Raw genomic sequence first — 20,992 nt, forward strand, 5'->3', positions numbered from 1 at the left:
ACACATTCAACTCCAGTGACGAGTAGTTAGTAGAAATTTGACACTATAATGTCATTCACATTACCCCTAGGATCACTTGGAGGGCCATGGGTTTAAACCCCAGGTCATCCTGCAGAAGCAAAATAGCCAAAACAGTATTCTCTATACGCTTTTAAGTAAGTGAACAGAATCCTGATGATGCCACAGCCATCAGTGGGCGGGAGCCCAAGACAGCAAAATTGCTGGGTTTCAGTCATGTGACTTTTCTTAGTGGTTTTACCGGAAGTAAAATAGCTGGTGGTCTAAACAGCTGCCGTAGTGCAAACAATTAGCGATAACTTATCAGAGTATGCTCGTAATCTAGAAGCCACTGCTCACTTTAGATATATTCAGAAGATTGCTATGTTCAATGGAATCGACCCCGACAGTCTGGGAAAGAAGGATTTGTCATACGATCTCAAAAACAACCCTTCAGTCGAGTTCCCCGACATCTCGAACTATCTGGTGTTGCAGACGTCCTTCTACACCGCAAAACAGATGAAAGCGTGGAAGAGTATGGAGGCTTACAACTTTTTTGTATGTGGCTGGGTAAAGGACCTTGGTATCAAGTTGCTGCTGAATGAATCCTGTATTGTTTTTGCCCGTGTATGTTTTTTTAAAGCTTTTCGTTCACATCTTTCCAACAAAGCGTTGCAAGTTGAAGTGTAAACAAACAACAGTTAGCTTGATTCTCACTTGTGTTGGCTCTTATTTCTCAGATAAATCATTCACAAAGATCATCAGAAACCCCTTTAAAGACCTGGATCTTAGTTAAACAAGATGGAGAAGTGATCACGGCGCATTGTAACTGTACGGCTGGGAAAGAATTTTGTAGCAACCTTCATGCATATGGACTTTGTGAGGAGTAAACAAAGAAACAGCTAGGGACTTTAATGCTTCGTGACTAAAAAAACTACCATAAAATAATGACACATAGCAAGAAAAGTACTTGGAAAATAAGGACAGCTGAGAGGGATATACAAACCTTTCATGGAGTGATCACTGCAAACTCGAGCGTGCTTCGATTTGGCTCCCTTCGATTTCAGTGAGAGGTTCCAAAGCCACCTTTCTCGATGTCTTTTTGTGAAATCCTGTGTTCATTCACCCTTTTTTATTAGTTCACAGGGAACCCTGAAGAAACTTTTCAGTTTCATGGTTTCAGCGAGTCGAACAACCTAAAACAACACAAGCATTTTTCATGTGAACAATGCACCTTCTCTGTCCAAACGTTTTGTCAACTGAGCTTTGGTAGACCACCAGCTAAAGTTTTGAATAACTAATGAGGCGGATGTGATATCACGTGAAACCCAGCAATTGGCCAAGCTCTCAGGGAGGGAGGAGTGTCATATGTTCTCTCCCCTATCAATTACAGTAACATTAGACAATCATGGGCCTCTGAGAGCTCATGCATGCAGGGTTGGGCAGATAGTGCTTTCGTGCAAGTGTGTTACAGCACCACCTGACATTGCACGAGCAGTGTACCTTGGAGGAAGCACATGATAGCCTTTGCCCTCACTGGTTGGTAACTGTTGTGTGCCTATTGCACACATCTCCAGACACTAGTAATGACTCTTTAATAACACCAAACTGACATTTATACTAAGGGACATCTAAGCAGGGTGGCACGGTGGTGTAGTGGTTAGCACTGTCGCCTCACAGCAAGAAGGTCCTGGGTTTGAGCCCAGCGGCCAGCGAGGGCCTTTCTGTGTGGAGTTTGCATGTTCTCCCCGTGTCTGCGTAGGTTTCCTCCGGGTGCTCCGGTTTCCCCCACAGTCCAAAGACATGCAGGTTATGCTAATTGGTGGCTCTAAATTGACTGTAGGTGTGAACGTGAATGGTTGTTTGTTTCTATGTGTCAGCCCTGCGATAACCTGGTGACTTGTCCAGGGTGTACCCTGCCTCTCGCCCATAGTCAGCTGGGATAGGCTCCAGCTTGCCTGCGACCCTATAGAACAGGATAAGTGGCTACAGATAATGGATGGACATCTAAGCATGCTATTGACAAGTAATGGTGTATTATTATCCAAATCTGAACAGTTTAGGAGTGAAGAATTCAGTCAAATGTTTTCAGACAGTCCTCTGATTTCAACAACCAAAATGGTCATTGAATTTTACCTTCTGCGCTAGCACATAATGATCTGTCCAGTTGGTAGTCAACACAATAATGACATGACCAACTGACTCCAGATTACAGAGTGGGAACCTACAGCCTTTAGAACTCTCAGTTCAGAAGGGAGAAACTCAAGCTATTAGACATGCATGTCTCTTTGCAAAGCTAATGGCAAACAGCCACAGTGCCTTCACATTCCACAAACGGAATCCATTAAACAGAGCAGCACAAGGCTGTATGCTGAATTCTCTCTGATCTGACAAAAATCAATAACAATGCACATATGGCCAATTAGGTGTTTTTACAAGATTTGACCTTGGTGACCTTGACCTTTGATTTTGACCCACCAAAAATTAATAATGTCTTTGTGTGACCCTAGTGAGTTGTCCTGTGCATTTTGGTGAAGATTGGTCAAGAAACGATGATGCTAGAGCACCAACAAAGAAATGGACAGATCAACATACTTGAAAAAATCTCGGATTTTCGCAAGTAACAAACCGCACTGATTACAATACCTCACGGGTGAGGTAATGAAAGGGAGATACCTAACTTAATAACCGAACCATAAGCCCAAAGACAAATAGAACATTTCCCTCACTAAACCCAAAAAGGCCACACATCTTGAAGTGTCCCTCACAATAATATGAGAGATTCAAAACTGGACAATTTGATGCAATTATATATTCAATTTGATGCGACGGTATATTGAAGAAATAGCTTGCAAACTGAGCACCACTTTGTTGCACTGACAGTAATAATATACTGTAGTACAAAAAAGGAGGCCCACAAGCAGCTGACTGCTGACTTAACACCCTGCTGATATAAAGGCTGCAGCAAGAATTCAGTAAAGTCTGGGTTTTGTTTAAAACCAGATAGCTGTGAGCCACAGCACAGCAGTGCAGTGTTGTCAGTTTTACTTAGTTTATGTTGTACAAACTCGTCAGCCCTGTAGACTTGTCATGTGGTGAGAAACTTCACAAACTGCTGTGACTGTTACAAAGTGCTTACAACTGAAACTCCTTCCATAAATGGTAGATAAAGGTCTCCTAACAAAAAAAAAACCTCACCATACCAGTGATTATAGGTTGTAATTTGGTTAAACAACACATTAAAAAAATCTGTTTATTCTCTGTAAATCAGAAAAAGTTGAGATGGTATGCTGAAATTGAAATTCAAACTGAAAAAAAAAAAAGATTTGTAAATAATTGACCTGCACTCAAAACAATACAACAGCACATTTTATATTTTACCTCATGAATTTTATTTTATTTATTTTTCCCCCAAAATTTCAATTTTGATTCTTGCAACACATTAAAAAAATTAATAAATTGGGACAGTAAAGCATTTATCACTTTGTAATGTTGCCATTCCTTTGCACAACACTTAAAAGATGTTTATGTTAGGGCTGGCGGAGGTATGGTGAAGTTAGGATCCAAAAACAGAACACAGACAGTAATCCAATAAAAAAGATGATTTAATACAGGGAAAAAAGCAAAGAACTAGAGACCAGAGGTGTAAGCTGTGACACGTGGAATGTGGAGTGGATGCATCGCATGGTGAGTGGTAGTGCCAGTCTGACGGAACATGGGTTGATTACCTTTTTGATGAGGAAGGGTCCTAGGTACCTGGGAGCCAGCTTGCAGGAGACAGTTCTGAGGGGCAGATGGCGTGTGGTAAGCATGACTCGTTGCCCCACCCGGTAAGTGGGCGCCTTAGAGCGGCATTTGTCGGCCTGCCTCTTGGATGCTAGGGCGGAGTGAATGAGTTTTCTCCGGGCCAGTGCCCACATCCTTCTGCAGCGGCGTATGAAGGTCTGGGCTGAGGGTATGGCGACCTCCTCCTCTTGGTTGGGGAAGAGTGGTGGTTGGTAACCTAGGGAGCACTGGAAGGGTGAGAGACCTGTGGCAGATGAAGGAAGAGTGTTATGAGTGTACTCGATCCAGGGTAGGTACTTACTCCAAGAACTGGCATCCCTGGACACCATGCACCTGAGTGCAACCTCCAAAGCCTGGTTCGCCCGTTCTGCCTGGCCATTGGTCGGTGGGTGGAAGCCTGAGGTTGTTAGGGTTTTGCTGGGATTCGAACCTGGTTCGTTGGTGTGATGATCCAGCAAACCCCCACTAGGCCACCAGGGGAATGACTCAAATGCAGAGGCGTGAGGCGGAAGTAGAAAAAGTAACAAAAGGTTTATTTATACTATGTACACTATATACAATCCAGGGCAAAACAAAAAAAACAAAGAGTATAATTCAAAAAGAAAAAGGCAAAAATGCAAAAGCTCAGAAGATCCACAAAACACAGTACAAAGGAAACTGGAGATAAACATAACAGCACAAAGACTCCGTGACAAGAGGACTGAACTCAGGGGTATAAATACACAAACTAATTAAGGACACAGGTGAAGATAATTAGGACTAACAGGCAATTAACAAAAAAAAACACAAAACACAGGAACAGTGGTGGCCTCTAGAGGCCAAAATAAATATGACACGAAAAGGAAATAACAGCGGCCTCTAGAGGCCAAAACAGTCCAAGTCCTAACAGGACCCCCCCCTCTAGGAGCGTCTCCTGACGTTCCCAGGGCGATCCGGATGGGCCGAATGGAAGTCCCGACACAGTTCTTTATCTAGGACATCCCGAGCAGGAACCCAGCAGCGCTCCTCAGGACCATAGCCCTCCCAGTCCACCAGATATTGCAACCCGCCGTGGACCCGGCGGGAGTCAAGCAGGCGATGCACAGTGAACACAGTCTGCCCCTGGAAGATGCGGGGGGGTGGGGGGTTCCTAGGGGCAGGGGCATACGTAGACGTCAGTACAGGCCGCAACAGGGAAACATGGAAAGTGGGGTTGATCCTCAGAGTCCGGGGCAACTGGAGCCGGTAGGAGACAGGGTTCACCCTGCGCACCACCTTGAAGGGGCCAATGTAGCGAGGAGCAAGCTTGCGGTTCTCCACCCGCAGCGGAAGGTCCTTAGTGGACAGCCAAACCCGCTGCCCAGGGCGGAAAGTGTGTGCAGGTCTTCTGTGGCGGTTGGCCTGAGTCTGGTTGGTTCTGGAGGTCTGTATGAGGGTCTTCCTGACCTTGCTCCAGGTCTTGCGACACCGTCTCACATATTGGTTGACCGAGGGCACCCCCGCGTCCTCCTCCTGGTCCGGGAACAGAGGTGGCTGGAACCCAAATTGGCACTGGAATGGCGACAGCTTGGTGGCCGATGACTGCAGGGTGTTGTGGGCGTACTCTGCCCATGGCAGCCAGGTGCTCCATGATGTCGGGTTATCCATAGCCAGGCCTCGCAGGGTGGTTTCCAGGTCCTGGTTGAGCCTCTCCGTCTGACCATTGGACTGTGGGTGAAACCCAGAGGAGAGGCTGGCAGTGGCTCCGATGACCTTGCAGAACCCGTGCCACACTCGGGAGGAGAACTGGGGCCCTCGGTCTGAGACGATGTCCTGTGGAAGACCAAAGACTCGGAAGACATGATTAAATATGTTTCGCTGTTTCAAGAGCAGAGGGGAGTTTGCACAGAGGTATGAAGCGGCAGGCCTTGGAGAATCTGTCAACAATGACCAAAATGACCATGTTACCTTGTGACTCAGGGAGACCCGTGATGAAGTCGACTGCCACGTGGGACCAGGGACGCCGGGGAATGGTCAGAGGATGCAGGAGACCCTGGGGACGCTGTCGTGGGTTCTTGGTTCTGGTGCAAACCTCACAGGATAGGACAAATGACCTTACTTCCTGCTCCAAGGCGCCACCGTCTTCACCAAGTTGGACCTACGGAACGCATACCACCTCATCCGTATCCGACAGGGAGACGAGTGGAAGACTGCCTTTAACACCCCGTCTGGGCACTACGAATACCAGGTGATGCCCTTCGGACTCACCAACGCACCAGCTGTTTTTCAGCCCCTAATCAACGACGTCTTAAGGGACATGATTAACCTGTACGTCTTTGTCTACCTCGATGACATCCTTATCTTTTCCAAGACCATGCAGGAGCACCGCCACCATGTCCGCCAGATTCTCCAGAGGCTGCTACAGAACAATCTGTTCGCCAAGGCCCAGAAATGCGAATTTCATGTTCCCGAGGTCTCCTTTCTGGGATTTATTGTACGGACAGGCCAACTCCAAATGGACCCTGCCAAGACCCTGGCCGTCCGGGACTGGCCTACTCCCAAGTCCTTTAAGGAGGTTCAGCGGTTCTTAGGATTCGCTAACTTCTACCGCAAGTTCATCAGGAACTTCAGTTCTGTGGCAGCACCCATGTCAGACCTCACCAAAGGGACAGGTGGATCTTATGGCTGGTCTCCTCAGGCAGAAAAGGCGTTCAAAGACCTCAAGGCCCGCTTCTGCACGGCACCCATTCTGGTCCTCCCGGACACCTCCCAACCATTCATCGTGGAGGTGGACGCCTCGGACAGTGGTGTCGGCGCAGTACTCTCAACGTTCGGAAGGAAAGCTGCACCCCTGCGCTTACTTCTCCCACCGCCTGAGTCCTGCGGAGTCCCGGTACGATGTGGGGGATCGAGAACTGTTAGCGGTCAAACTGGCCCTTGAGGAGTGGAGGCACTGGCTGGAGGGAGCGCAACATCCATTCCTGGTTTGGACTGACCACAAGAACCTGGAGTACCTCCAGCAAGCCAAGAGACTGAACCCTCGACAGGCTAGGTGGGCCCTGTTTTTCAGTCGGTTTGACTTCACCCTCTCGTACCGTCCCGGCTCCAAGAACACCAAACCTGACGCACTGTCCAGGCTGTTCTCTGCCACTAACAGGGAGAATGAAGTCGGGCCTATTATCCCGGTGTCCCGGATTGTGGCCCCTGTCCGCTGGGGTATTGAGGAGGCTGTTCGACGGAGTCTTTCTGTTAGGGTTTTGCTGGGATTCGAACCTGGTTCGTTGGTGTGATGATCCAGCAAACCCCCACTAGGCCACCAGGGGAATGACTCAAATGCAGAGGCGTGAGGCGGAAGTAGAAAAAGTAACAAAAGGTTTATTTATACTATGTACACTATATACAATCCAGGGCAAAACAAAAAAAAACAAAAACAAAGAGTATAATTCAAAAAGAAAAAGGCAAAAATGCAAAAGCTCAGAAGATCCACAAAACACAGTACAAAGGAAACTGGAGATAAACATAACAGCACAAAGACTCCGTGACAAGAGGACTGAACTCAGGGGTATAAATACACAAACTAATTAAGGACACAGGTGAAGATAATTAGGACTAACAGGCAATTAACAAAAAAAAAACACAAAACACAGGAACAGTGGCGGCCTCTAGAGGCCAAAATAAATATGACACGAAAAGGAAATAACAGCGGCCTCTAGAGGCCAAAACAGTCCAAGTCCTAACAGAGGTGAGACTACAGGTGGCCCCAATGAGTTTGCAGAAGGCCCTCCAGAACTGTGCAGTGAAATGAGGGCCCCGGTCAGAAACCATGTCGGTGGGTAGTCCATATAATAATAATAATAATAATAATAATAATAAGTTAAATTTATATAGTGCCTTTCAAAAAACCCAAGGATGCTTTACAATTATAGACAAGGAAAGAAAAAATAAATAAATAAAAAATATAATAAAAAATAAAAAGTAAAAAGTCCACCAAGTAGGGGTCAGGATGTAATTCCCGTGGTGTAGCAGCCACAGTCCCACCAAAAGGCGCACAAAAACAAGTCCCACATCTCCAGCACCGCCGCCGTGACGCCGTCAGCAACATCGCTCGAACACCACGCCGTGGATCCACACAGCGAGCAGAGAAGCTCCGCCACGCAGAGCGCTGGTGTGTCCCAAACCGCCTGCACAGCCGCCGCGACACCACCGAGCAACATCGCTCGGAACATCACGCCAAGCGTTAAAGCACAGAGTGCTGGACAACCACGATGTAAATTGAGCAACAGGCTCACTGCAGTCCACAGCTGGGAGTGCAGGCATCACCCACAGCGAACCAAGGCCTGGAGGGAACCGACGCCCCAAACTGGGTCCGGAGCTACACCACAACCGGCGGACAAAACACTCAAACAAACACCAAACTACACAAACACACAGGAAAGAAAAAAAATAGAAAAAGAAATAAAATAAGAGCTCCGGTGAGAAGCGGCAGCCAGAATGCGCACGACGTACTCTCAACCGGAAACGGAAATGAAAAAAAAAAGGCAGAAGACATAGTGGACGAGTAATTCTGCGGTTTCTTTGGCTGAGGGGAGCTTGGGCAGAGGAATGAAATGGACAGTCTTGGAGAAACAGTCAATGACAGTGAGGATGCATGTGCTGCCACCTGAGTTGGGGAGTCCTGTGACGAAGTCCAGGGCGATGTGAGACCAAGGTCGATGTGGAGTCGGGAGGGGTCTTAGCAAGCCGGCAGGGGGTCGATTGGCTGTCTTGTTCCGGGATCATGTGTTGCAAGCTGCCACAAACTCCTGGACATCCACCTTGATGGATGGCCACCAAAAGCACTGCTGGATGAGTGCCAGGGTTCGGGTGGCTCCCAGATGACAGGCCAGCTTGGAGCCATGACCCCACTGCAGCACCTGGGTTTGCACAGGATGGGGAACAAACAGATGGTTAGGAGGAGTGTTGTTGGGGTTACTTTCACTGGGGTCCTGCTCCAGGGCCTTCTGCACGAGCGTCTCAACCTCTAGAATGGCGGCTCCCACCAGGCAGCGTGGAGGAAGGATGGTCTCAGGCAGCTTAGGCTCCTCTTGGTGGGAAGAAAACATCCTGGACAGGGTGTCAGGTTTGCCGTTCTTGGAGCCTGGGCAGTAGGAGAGCGTGAAGTTGAACTGGGAGAAGAAGAGAGACCAACGGGCTTGATGGGAATTAAGGTGTTTAGCAGACTTGAGATACTCCAGATTCTTATGGTCGGTCCAGACTAGGAAGGGGAGCTCCGACCCCTCGAGCCAGTGCCTCCACTCCTCCAAGGCTAGTTTAACAGCCAGTAGTTCTAGGTCACCAATGTCACCAATGTCACCGTGTCTGGACAGCACGCACTCCAAACTGACTCCTGCGTGCGCCGTGAATGGCGCACAGCTGCATGGGATTAAGGTGCAATCAGCGCACCTAAATAAGGACTCGGAATGCAGACTTACTTTGCGAAGTATTGCATTGTTATGACACATTACCAAGTCTTGTTTCCTGGTTTCTGATTCCTGTACCGAGACTTCGTTCCACTTTTGATCATGTGCACACCGCATTGCGCGAATCCCGCCAACCGTGAAGTCATAGACATATAAACATAGATGCCACCTTCTGCGTAGAATCATACGTCATCCTCGCCACCATATTGGATGGGGCAAAGTGGAGATTCTTCAGCCGTCTCTGGTATACAGTAGCCGAGAATAAAGATGCCTCATTCATGTGCTGCGTTTAACTGTACCAACAGGTTTACCGTCCAAACGAGATCACATGGGATTACCTTTCACAGGTGAGACTGGAAAAATACTTTGTATTCATTCTGAAGGTTTATTGTTATTAATATTGAATAAAAAGTAACTGGGATATATCATTGCTAATTATCATTCAAATTTTAGGTAAATTATTTTAATTTGCATCTTATACGGATTTTATGAGGGAAATACGGATTTTGGAGGTTGGTTATATAGGTTTGATTGACCAAAGGTTGACATGTATGTTTGGACTCTACTTTGGCTGCTTTTTACCAGACTGTGGACTGTATCTTTTTAATTTTCCTGAGGGAACCCTCCCAAAAGGATCAATAAAGTTCTATCTAATCTAATCTAAGTAAGTTAATTATTGCCCAGCGCTTTTGTGTTGTTTACTTTTGTGTGTGTCAATAAATAACATTATCCATGTACCACACAAACACAGGAACACCTAATTTAGAGTATAGTCTCTCTTATTTCTTACCCTGGCAACAGTCAACTTGTGAATCGCCGATTTTCTTGGGCTTTTTCTCGGCTCTGCTTTGGTCCTCGGCTTCCGGGAGCCTCGCACGAAGCGCTCCCATTTTTCTCTCATTGTCCGGTCTTTTGGAAAACGATGAGTACTAATCCCATCATGATTGGTGTTGCTACACCCTCCTACGATACATCTGTTAACCATTTTAATAATTACTTGATAACGTTGAAGAAATTTGCAGAAAACCACCAGGTCGTTTTCTCATAAACAAACCAGAGCTGACGCAGGATTCAGAGGGAGGCGTCCCGCATGTGATGTCACGAAAATCAATGTTTGCCGGGAAATCCAAATGCCAAGTTTTTCCAGAGGCGGACCAATTCGCCTCAAATGGCTTGATTTCAACTGAATTTTTCTGGTATTGTGCAAGGTAAAATAATTGCACAAAATGCAAAATGTGACAGATATTTGACCAAAGTTTAATATAAAATAGGAGAATTAAATTGATCTTGCTCCTGAATTTACCCATGATATGCACTTTAAGGAGGGGAAGGTTTGAATGTCTGTTAGACACCCCTGGTGAATCAGCCTCTCCTACTGGTTGTTCTTGTGTTTTATCTCTTGACAGCAGGTCTAAATTGGTGCATTGCAGAATACTGAAGGGACTCTTCTTGAATCTTGAAAAGATTCCTGGGTATTATAACCACAGTCTGTGGGCCAATTCTGAGGCTGAAACAGAAGAAATAAACGTTCTTATGCTTTATTTGTGGAAAACTTAAATATTTGCTAGTTAACAGCCTTTAAAATAAACCCAAAGAGAAAGGAGAACTGAATGTGATAGAACTGGAGAATAAATTAAAACATGCATTCTGCCAAAATGTAACCTAAGCTTTAGAAAGAAATGCTGACTGGATAGGGGATAAGAATACATGGTATAAGAAAAGAGGAGGAGTGAGACAAAAAGTTCCATATTTTAAACTTGTACATGGTGACTTCATTTTTAAATATGAAAATTTAAAAACAGACTGGATAAATATCAAATAAAAGTATTTACAATAAAATAAATAATAAAGAATATGGAGGGATGTTCCAACACAAGCACCTTACACCAACCCCAAGTTCTGAATGTGTTAAAAAAAAAAGAGTACGGCATTTTTGCTGAAAACCTGCCATAAAGGTGAAAACATTTTTTGAACTAGTAAACTGCATAGTCAACAATAAAATGTGAAAAACAGGACACAAAATCAGTTTACTACAATGCCATGTCTCAATTGAAGCTACAGTGGTGCTTGAAAGTTTGTGAAACCTTTAGAATTTCTATATTTCTGCATAAATATGACCTAAAACATCATCAGATTTTCACACAAGTTCTAAAAGTAGATAAAGAGAACCCAGTTAAACAAACGAGACAAAATATTATACTGGGTCATTTATTTATTGAGGAAAATGATCCAATATTACATACACACACCAAAATGATCCAATATTACATACACACACCAATATTACACTTTTACATGGCAAAAGTATGTGAACCTCTAGGATTAGCAGTTAATTTGAAGGTGAAATTAGAGTCAGGTGTTTTCAATCAATGGGATGACAATCAGGTGTGAGTGGGCACCCTGTTTTATTTAAAGAACAGGGATCTATGAAAGTCTGATCTTTACAACACACGTTTGTGGAAGTGTATCATGGCACAAACAAAGGAGATTTCTGAGGACCTCAAATAAAGCGTTGTTGATGCTCATCAGGCTGAAAAAGGTTACAAAACCATCTCTAAAGAGTTTGGACTCCACCAATCCATAGTCAGACAGATTGTGTACAAATGGAGGAAATTCAAGACCATTGTTACCCTCCCCAGGAGTGGTCGACCAACAAAGATCACTCCAAGAGCAAGGTGTGTAATAGTCGGCGAGGTCACAAAGGACCCCAGGGTAACTTCTAAGCAACTGAAGGCCTCTCTCACATTGGCTAATGTTAATGTTCATGAGTCCACCATCAGGAGAACACTGAACAACAATGGTGTGCATGGCAGGGTTGCAAGGAGAAAGCCACTGCTGTCCAAAAAGAACATTGCTGCTTGTCTGCAGTTTGCTAAAGATCACGTGGACAAGCCACAAGGCTATTGGAAAAATGTTTTGTGGATGGATGAGACCAAAATAGAAGTTTTTGGTTTAAATGAGAAGCGTTATGTTTGGAGAAAGGAAAACACTGCATTCCAGCATAAGAACCTTATCCCATCTGTGAAACATGGTGGGGGTAGTATCATGGTTTGGGCCTGTTTTGCTGCATCTGGGTCAGGACGGCTTGCCATCATTGATGGAACAATGAATTCTGAATTATACCAGCAAATTCTAAAGGAAAATGTCAGGACATCTGTCCATGAACTGAATCTCAAGAGAAAGTGGGTCATGCAGCAAGACAACGACCCTAAGCACACAAGTCGTTCTACCAAAGAACGGTTAAAGAAGAATAAAGTTAATGTTTTGGAATGGCCAAGTCAAAGTCCTGACCTTAATCCAATCGAAATGTTGTGGAAGGACCTGAAGTGAGCAGGTCATGGGAGGAAACCCACCAACATCCCAGAGTTGAAGCTGTTCTGTATAGAGGAATGGGCTAAAATTCCTCCAAGCCAGTGTGCAGGACTGATCAACTGTTACCGGAAATGTTTAGTTGCAGTTATTGCTGCACAAGGGGGTCACACCAGATACTGAAAGCAAAGGTTCACATACCTTTCCCACTCACAGATATGTAATATTGGATAATTTTCCTCAATAAATAAATGACCAAGTATAAGATTTTTGTCTCATTTGTTTAACTGGGTTCTCTTGATCTACTTTTAGGACTTGTGTGAAAATCTGATGATGTTTTAGGTCATATTTATGCAGAAATATAGGAAATTTTAAAAAGGGTTCACAAACTTTCAAGCACCACTGTAGGGGAGAGTGGGGTGAGATGTGCCAGCGGGGAAGTTGTGCCACCCCGTTTCTAGGGAACCATAGAAGAAATTGGTCATGTGACCACACATTTTTGAAGAGTCAGCCATTTTACTCATCCTGCAAAGAAGAGAGCCTCATTGCATGAGAGGTAAGCACATTTAAGTTCAAAAAACTGTTTTTTGCCTTTCAAAGTAAAATTTCTATGATCAAGGTTTTTTGATTGTTGTGTCTGAACAGTTACAGACAAGTTTGAAAACATTTCACACGTTTTAGTGCTTTGGTAAGCTACACTATCAGTCTGTACAGCTAGCTTGATGTTAGCTCAAACCTGCTGGATGGTGCATTTTTTCCAGAATGGTGGGGTTGGGGTGATTTGTGCCAAAGGGCCTGGGTTAAGTTGTGCCAGTGGCACAACTCACCCCCACTTATGAATATTTTAAATATATTATTTTATTGTAATTGTACATTGTATTCTTACATTTTATCACTCAAACTGTGACATTCTTAATTTTAGACCAAAAATAGAAATAGACCATCATGCCACGGAGTTATAAGAGGAAGACAGGCAGGGCTTCCACTCCTCTAGAGGACATGGACAGAGCAGTAAAAGAGGTGAAGGGGAAGTCCATTTGTCAGGTGGTGAGGCACATGCCACCTGCACATGCCACAGGTCTTGAAGTAGGTCCAGCCCCAGGGGAGCAACCCACTCTTCCGGAACCAAATCCCGAGCAATCATCAAGTGACAAAGCTGGTTCTTCTGCCCATTTGGGTTATGTATCTCCAGAGGCCATACTTCCCTTGCCAAAAGCCACAGCAAGAAAGCCCAGAATGAAAAGAAAGAAAGTAAAATCAAAAATCATGACCGACACACCTGAGAAGATGGAGCTGGAGAAGGCACAAAAAGAAAAAGAAGGTAAAATGGCTGAAAAGAAAAAGAATGAAAGGCAGAAGAAAAGGGCTCTCAAAGAATCAAATCAAACTAAACTCATGAAGAAAACAGTCGTGTACAGTAGCTCAGAAGAAAGCACTACGGCCATTCCATTTGATGACACCACTGAAAATGATGAATCAGAAGATGGCCTGGAGAACACACACGGCAGAGAAAATGAAAGGGGTGAAAAGGAGAAAAGGAATGAAAATAAGAAGAAAGGGGCTCTGAAAGGGTCCAAACCAACCAAACCAAAAAAGAAAGTGATTGTCTCCAGTAGCTCAGAAGAGAGTGACATTTCCATTCCACTTAACGACACCACTGACTATGAGAGATCAGATGTCCAGAATGATGATGATGGTGACAAGGATCTGTCTGCTGGGGACTTTGTCATTGTGAACTTTGCAGGCAAAACCAAATCCTACAACTACGTTGGATTGGTTGAGAAGGTTGATGGTGCCGACATCAGTGCAAAGTTTCTAAGGCGATGTAGTCAGAGGTCTGTGGATGGAAAGCCCATCTTCACTTTCAAAGAAAATGATGAAGGAGTCATCCCTAGAGAAGATGTGCATAAGAAACTACCCACACCACAAAAACTTGGTGGTCCAGCCAGAAGGGAGCAGAAATTTATATTGCCCTGTAGCATCGACAAGTGGGATGTTCATGGCCGTAGCCAGCTATGAGGCCACCGAGGTCCGGCCCTCGGTCATTTTTAAGAGCTGAAAATACATTTGTACGCTAAATATTCAACTGGATAAAAAAATAAAGAATAACATTAAAATGTCTCTGTAAAAAGTGCATTGTTACTTGTGTTAAATGTTGATTCTGTTTTCTGTGTCTGTTTCGTGTGCGTGGCTCTGAGACCAAGAACAAAAGTGAATGAGCGCGTGACTCGGGGGAGGAATGCAGTGCAGTAGACACTTTTTTTCATGGTCACCATCAGCGCACTTTCATGAAGCTGTTAAATTTACATTTTTGAAGCAGCGCAGTTTTGTCCTCATTGCTTGGGCCAGATCAAACCATTAAACAAGCTTAAATTATTCTTACTCTTGCTACATACATGATTTTTTTTTCAAAACTGATGATATTCAGTTCAAACACCATTAAAAGTAATTTCAGGAACATATCTCTTGTGTGACGTGTAATTCACCCCTCTCATTTAAATATGTTGAAAGTTTTTCAGCACGTGCTTTGCGCGCATCACGGACCTCGGTGATTTTAAAATGCTGGCTCCGGCCCTGGGGATGTTATGTAGTAGGCCAGATCTATGAAGAGAATTGCAGTCAATTTGGTCTTCATTTGAATTTCATTTTGTTCTGAACATGTGTTCATGTGGCACTAAGCCTTGTTTAAGAAAATTGGCCTTCAATGTCATAAATTACCTATAGAATTGCTGATTTTTTTTTTCATTTGGAACTCAACTTTGTTCTGTTATGTTCATGAAGAGCTAGGCCTTGTTTAAGAAAATTGACCTTTGATGTGGGGGCAGCACGATGGTGTAGTGGTTAGCACTGTCGCCTCACAGCAAGAAGGTCCGGGTTCGAGCCCCGTGGCCAACGAGGGCCTTTCTGTGCGGAGTTTGCATGTTCTCCCCGTGTCCGCGTGGGTTTCCTCCGGGTGCTCCGGTTTCCCCCACAGTCCAAAGACATGCAGGTTAGGTTAACTGGTGACTCTAATGCCGCTTTTCCACTACAAACGCGGCTGAGTCGGGCTGAGCCGTGCTGAGTCGAGCTGAGCGGGGCTGTTGGAGTTGCATTTCGACTACAACCGTGCTGAACCGTGCTGGCTGGAAGTGGGTGGACACATTGGGTGGAGTTAGCGAAAGTGGGTGGACGTCAGGTGATGTCGTTAAGCGGCGCAAACAGTGACATCAGTGAGCTTTTAAGCGGTAGTCTCACAACCCGGATAGTAAACAATAAACATGGAGGACATGGAGTCGTTAGTGTTGCTGGTCTTGGTGCTGTGGCTTGTTGTCACTGACAACGCGGACAGATACTGGCAAGAGCATATAGATGAGGCGAGGCGCATAAGGCTTCAGAAATTCTCGTAATTCTTCTTCTTCCGGGTTTACAGTGTTTACAGATCCCAGCGTGCTGGCGGGGAGTGTGTGGGCATGTGAGGACACTCCTCCTCACCAATCAGTGCACAGGGGAGTGTCTGCTCACGCCCCCAGCCTCACTTGGCACGGTTTGGCTCGCTTCAGCCCCACTCCAAAACGGTGCGAGTTTTAGGGGCTAAGCAGGGCTGAAGCGAGCTGAGTCGTGCTGGTTTTTGGTAGTCGAAACGCGAGCCGTGTCGGGCTGAAGCGAGCTGAAAAAGGGTAGTGGAAAAGGGCCATAAATTGAGCGTAGGTGTGAATGTGAGTGTGAATGGTTGTCTGTGTCTATGTGTCAGCCCTGTGATGACCTGGCGACTTGTCCAGGGTGTACCCCGCCTTTCGCCCGTAGTCAGCTGGGATAGGCTCCAGCTTGCCTGCGGCCCTGTAGAACAGGATAAAGCGGCTAGAGATAATGAGATGAGATATTTCTTAAATACTATATTTCAGATCCAAAGTGATTGTTCCCAGGGATGCACCACATCCTGAAATATATGTACATAATTTAGTTGGAAGCATTAGTGTCATGGCCTCGCTTTAAAGTCACTTTAAGTACAAACTGGCACATCTCACCCCACTCTTCCCTATATGATAACTACATTGTCCATGACTAGCTTTTCTCTTTGTTGACTGCAACCAAGCTTATTAAACGGCGACACAGCTGCTTTTTGCTGCAGCTTACATGAAGGCGAGAAAAAAACAAAACAACAACCCACAAACCCCGGGTTGAGGCTAAACAAAGTTCATTTTTATAAAATAAAAAGCCCAGGCCTGTGCTATAGAAAGCCACAAAGCCGAATGAATGAAATTAAGCCAGTCAGTCCCGCTCTTTTTAAACTTTACACTTGTAAAGGTGGGCTTTATGGATGATGTGGCTCAGGAGTAGCCAGTAGAATGCAAGCAGGGAAGCTGATTTTGTCGTCACTTCCGCTTAGCATGTTCGGCTTCACCGCTCTGTGTGCAACAGTAAAGGTTAGTCTCTCATACCGGCGTCCTTTAACTAAACATTGCTGGTTTTATTTTACATTTGGGTTTGTAACAATGCTCTGACTTTTTAACCGAGTAAAAGGAAATTGGTTTATGAATGGCCTTTTAGGTGAGCAACGTAAATGAATATTTAAATCTGTGTTTTTGAGTTAGCAAGCTAGTGTGCGGCTCAGTAGGTGGTTGTTATGTGTGTGTTTATGGCGTCCGCCTCTGCACAACACAATCAAAACACACCTCACTTACAACATGATATTAGCCGAATCAGCAGAAGCGCACACGGGTAAACGTGATTTAAATACATATAAATCTCTGTGCGCCATTTTATGATATGCATTTAATCCAAATGTGTTGAATTGGTCAAGGTCAGAACCAATGAACGCGCGGTGCTGGTCGACTGTTCTGCCAGCTGGACTGCTGTTATCCAGTAAATATCAGAAATTAGTGCTAAACTAATGCAAACTTGAATCAGTTCCCTTTCAGAAAGACTTTTTACATGAACCAAACAGACATTTGTAAGCTTGTTGAGGATTTTTAGTTTCTTTTGGTGCGTCACTGACATTGAACTCAGCAAAGGGAGCAATGAATGTCTCTATAATGCATCAGTTTTTATTTAGGGTCCAGCAAGTTTATTAAATCATGTCTGTAATGCATTTTATTATTAATGTGCTTATACTGTAGTTATAGGTTGAGTTGGCAATGTCTCCAGCTTTATTTTTTAAGCCTTCCATGGTACATATTTTTTTTTAACTTTTGTTTTAATTCAAGTTCAAAGTGTGTTTTGTCATATGCACAGTAAGGACATGTCTTCTTGCACAATGAACTTCTTAGTTTGCTGTCCACCATGAATCTCATCTGTAGCCGCTTTATCCTGTTCTACAGGGTCGCGGGCAAGCTGGAGCCTATCCCAGCTGACTACGGGCGAAAGGCGGGGTACACCCTGGACAAGTCACCAGGTCATCACAGGGCTGACACATAGACACAGACAACCATTCACACTCACACTCACACCTACGGTCAATTTAGAGTCACCAGTTAACCTAGCCTGCATGTCTTTGGACTGTGGGGGAAACCAGAGCACCCGGAGGAAACCCACGCGGACACGGGGAGAACATGCAAACTCCGCACAGAAAGGCCCTCGCCGGCCACGGGGCTCGAACCCAGACCTTCTTGCTGTGAGGCGACAGCGCTAACCACTACACCACCATGCCGCCCGTCCACCATGAATGCCGATTACAAATAAATAAGTAGGCGGAAGAAACAATTAGGATTGCACAATTCCTGGGAATTTTCAGAGTGGAAAATTTCCATGGGAATTTTCAAAACCCACTTTTTAGGTGAGCAATGTAAATTAATATTTAAATCTGTGTTTGAGTTAGCAAGTTACTGTGCAGCTCAGTAGGTGGTGGTTGTTGTGTGTGTGTGTGTGTGTGTCTGAGTGTGTTTATGGCATCCACCTCTGCACAGCACAATCAAAACACACCTCACTTACAATATATTTGCCGAATCAGCAGAAACGCACACCGGTAAATGTGGTTTAAATACATATAAATCAGTGTGTGCCATTTTATGATATGCATTTAATCCAAATGTGTTGAATTGGTCAAGGTCAGAACAAATGAACGCGCTGTGCTGGTCGACTGTTCTGACTGCTGTTATCCAGTAAATTAAAAATTGATGCAAAAAAAAAAAAGGTCCTTTTTATTCAGGTTAGGATATTTCTCTGGGTCTCTGTTCTGTTCAGAAGAACATGGAAGCAAAAACAAGCATATAACTAATTAAACAACTGAGAATTTAATAACCACCAGATGTTTTGCAAAAACAATACGGGTTTTCCCTGGTAACATGTATAATGAATTAAACAATAACCTTAGATTTTGTGAGAGCTTATCTTCAAAAGCAACTTTGACTCTACTTATGATTTTGAAGACTGCTTCCTGTAACTTTTTTTTTTTACTAATTATACTTCAACAACTTCCTTTTTCATCTTGCAACTGGTTTGTAAACCGTATCCTGTCAAGTAATTTGCTTGCAAATTATCGGATTAGAAGTAATGATTAGGGTGTACAATGCTATTAAAACGATGACGTTAAACAGCCTTGCTCCAGATTCAAAGAAAAAAGTAGCACTAATATATTTTACAAGCAGCAAGACTTATTTCAAGGCTACTAGTAATTAGAAATGTAATATTTTTAAAAATATTCCTTATTTTATGATGTGATACCTTTGTGATTAAATCTGTAGACAAGTCTTCAAATTTTGTAATAAAAAATGGTCAAAATTGAGTTTTTTGAGATTTTTTTTTTTTAGAAGTCACTACTTGCTATGCAATGAGTGAGATTTCCAGTTAATTCTTGCCAAAGGATACACTCTAGAAAAATAATCTATTCAATTCAAAATTACTAGATAACTTGTCCGAGGGACACTTGATAGAAATCTATTCAAATGCAGGTTCAAGAGGTCCCCAACACACAAAAAAAATGTATTCAAAATGTGTAGTAGACCAAGGGATACAAGACCTTCTACACTTTTGTGGTAGGGAACTTGGGAATGCGCATTTGACCTTTGACAATTTTGACTGGATTTCTATTAAGTGTCCGTCAGACTAGATAATTGAGAATAATTTTTTCACTGAAAAATCTGAATATAATACTAATATTGAAAAACTAAAAGCCTTTTATTAATTGGCCTTTAGCAATATGTCCTATTCTTAATTAGCACAAAACAGTACATAATTGAAAGGCTTAACATTGGTTTTAATTTGTTTTTCTGGCTGATATGTTTTAAAATGTTTAAAACTTAATAAATGCCAAAATTGAAAATTCCCAATATTCCCGGGCCCTTCAATACAAAATTCCCAGAACCTTTCCGGTAAAGTTTCCAAAATTCCCGGAACCTTTCCGGTAAAGTTTCCAAAATTCCTGGGAAACTTTCCGCCCCTTTGCAACCCTAGAAATAATACAAAGTAAAGGCAATATAGTGCAAAATAAAAGCAAAAAAAAGTAGACCCAGTATAGTACAAAATAAAGTTAAATGTAGTGTAAAATAGGTATATACAAAAATAAAGCAATGATCGGACGTAGCAGCAAAAAGGGCAATAATATGTAAACAAGATGTAATTCATGATGAAACTGGGAATAGAAATAAAACTGATCATTTGGGGGAACTTGAGCATGTTGTAATTTTTCACAAGGACAGATCAAGAACACCGAGCTGACTGTGAGTCTATAAAACTGGCTCTTATCAATGTACGCTGATATGACACATCTGAGAGTGTGCCCTTGTTCTGCCTGGGTTGCATTTGTGAGCAAACTTTTTTTTTTTTTAAATCCATAGCTTTAGCCAGCCCTTTCCTTAACTTGGCAAGAGATTGTCACTATGGCTTGTGCGAGGGCATATCAGTATGTGGACATGTGCTCACGAGTGTTTTATGAATGTGGGACCTCGTGGTGGATCTGCTGAGCTGGGGTTGGTGGGACTGTGCAGGGCATACTGGGATAGGTCAGTGGGACTGAGTTCACTGTGTGTGCTGTGTGCAGGAGGAGGGTTGAACCGGCTGCCCAGCTCCTCCTTGTGTCTCCGATGGCGAGTGTACTGCGTGTGATTGCCAGCAGCTGTTCCAGTCCTCTCTTCGCTGGACTGACCTCGGTCCGACCTGCAAAAGTGCCATGTGTGCGCTTCTTCAGGACTCACCAGGCTCTCGCGCGCTCTGCTAGCCTAGGTAAAACTGTTCTTTACCAACTGTCACAACTTCTCTAATATTTGTAAAATGAACTGATTCAGACTCTGTGTTTTTAGTAAATATAGATAATGACTTTTGTTGAAGGGCAAAACTTGAGGTATTCCAAATTCCTGTACCTTTTGGCACTGACGTTTTTTGTGTGTATGTTTTATACACTGCATTCTGTGTCTTCTACTCTAAGTTGCAGCCAGCCATAATCCCTTATGAAGGTCGTCATGGCCTGTGTCGCTCTGTCCCCGCCTCTGTCCTTGTTCTGCTGTTGTCACTTGCGTACTATGACGTGGTTCCTGGCTCAGAATGAATGAACCGTCCTGTGCACATGGGTC

The 20,992-nt window shown here is 44.0% G+C and overlaps 1 protein-coding gene across 4 annotated transcripts in view; it reads left to right on the forward strand.

Annotated features, from left to right (window-relative positions):
* Positions 1-16,864: 16,864 nt before the first annotated feature.
* nnt (nicotinamide nucleotide transhydrogenase) overlaps positions 16,865-20,992 on the forward strand; it is a 113,700-nt gene continuing 109,572 nt past the window's right edge. The window contains exons 1-2 of one of the 4 annotated variants that reach the window (XM_060935953.1): positions 16,865-16,912; positions 20,464-20,645. In XM_060935953.1, the coding sequence (XP_060791936.1) occupies positions 20,507-20,645 (139 nt within the window). In that variant the 5' untranslated portion in view covers positions 16,865-16,912; positions 20,464-20,506. Of the gene's footprint in view, positions 16,913-16,961; positions 17,037-17,182; positions 17,208-18,236; positions 18,262-20,463; positions 20,646-20,992 lie in introns of those variants that run through there. The other 3 variants (XM_060935955.1, XM_060935951.1, XM_060935954.1) reach the window with 3 other exon arrangements.

Source organism: Neoarius graeffei, chromosome 12 (genome assembly GCF_027579695.1).
Source record: "Neoarius graeffei isolate fNeoGra1 chromosome 12, fNeoGra1.pri, whole genome shotgun sequence".
Taxonomy (NCBI): Eukaryota; Metazoa; Chordata; class Actinopteri; order Siluriformes; family Ariidae; genus Neoarius; species Neoarius graeffei.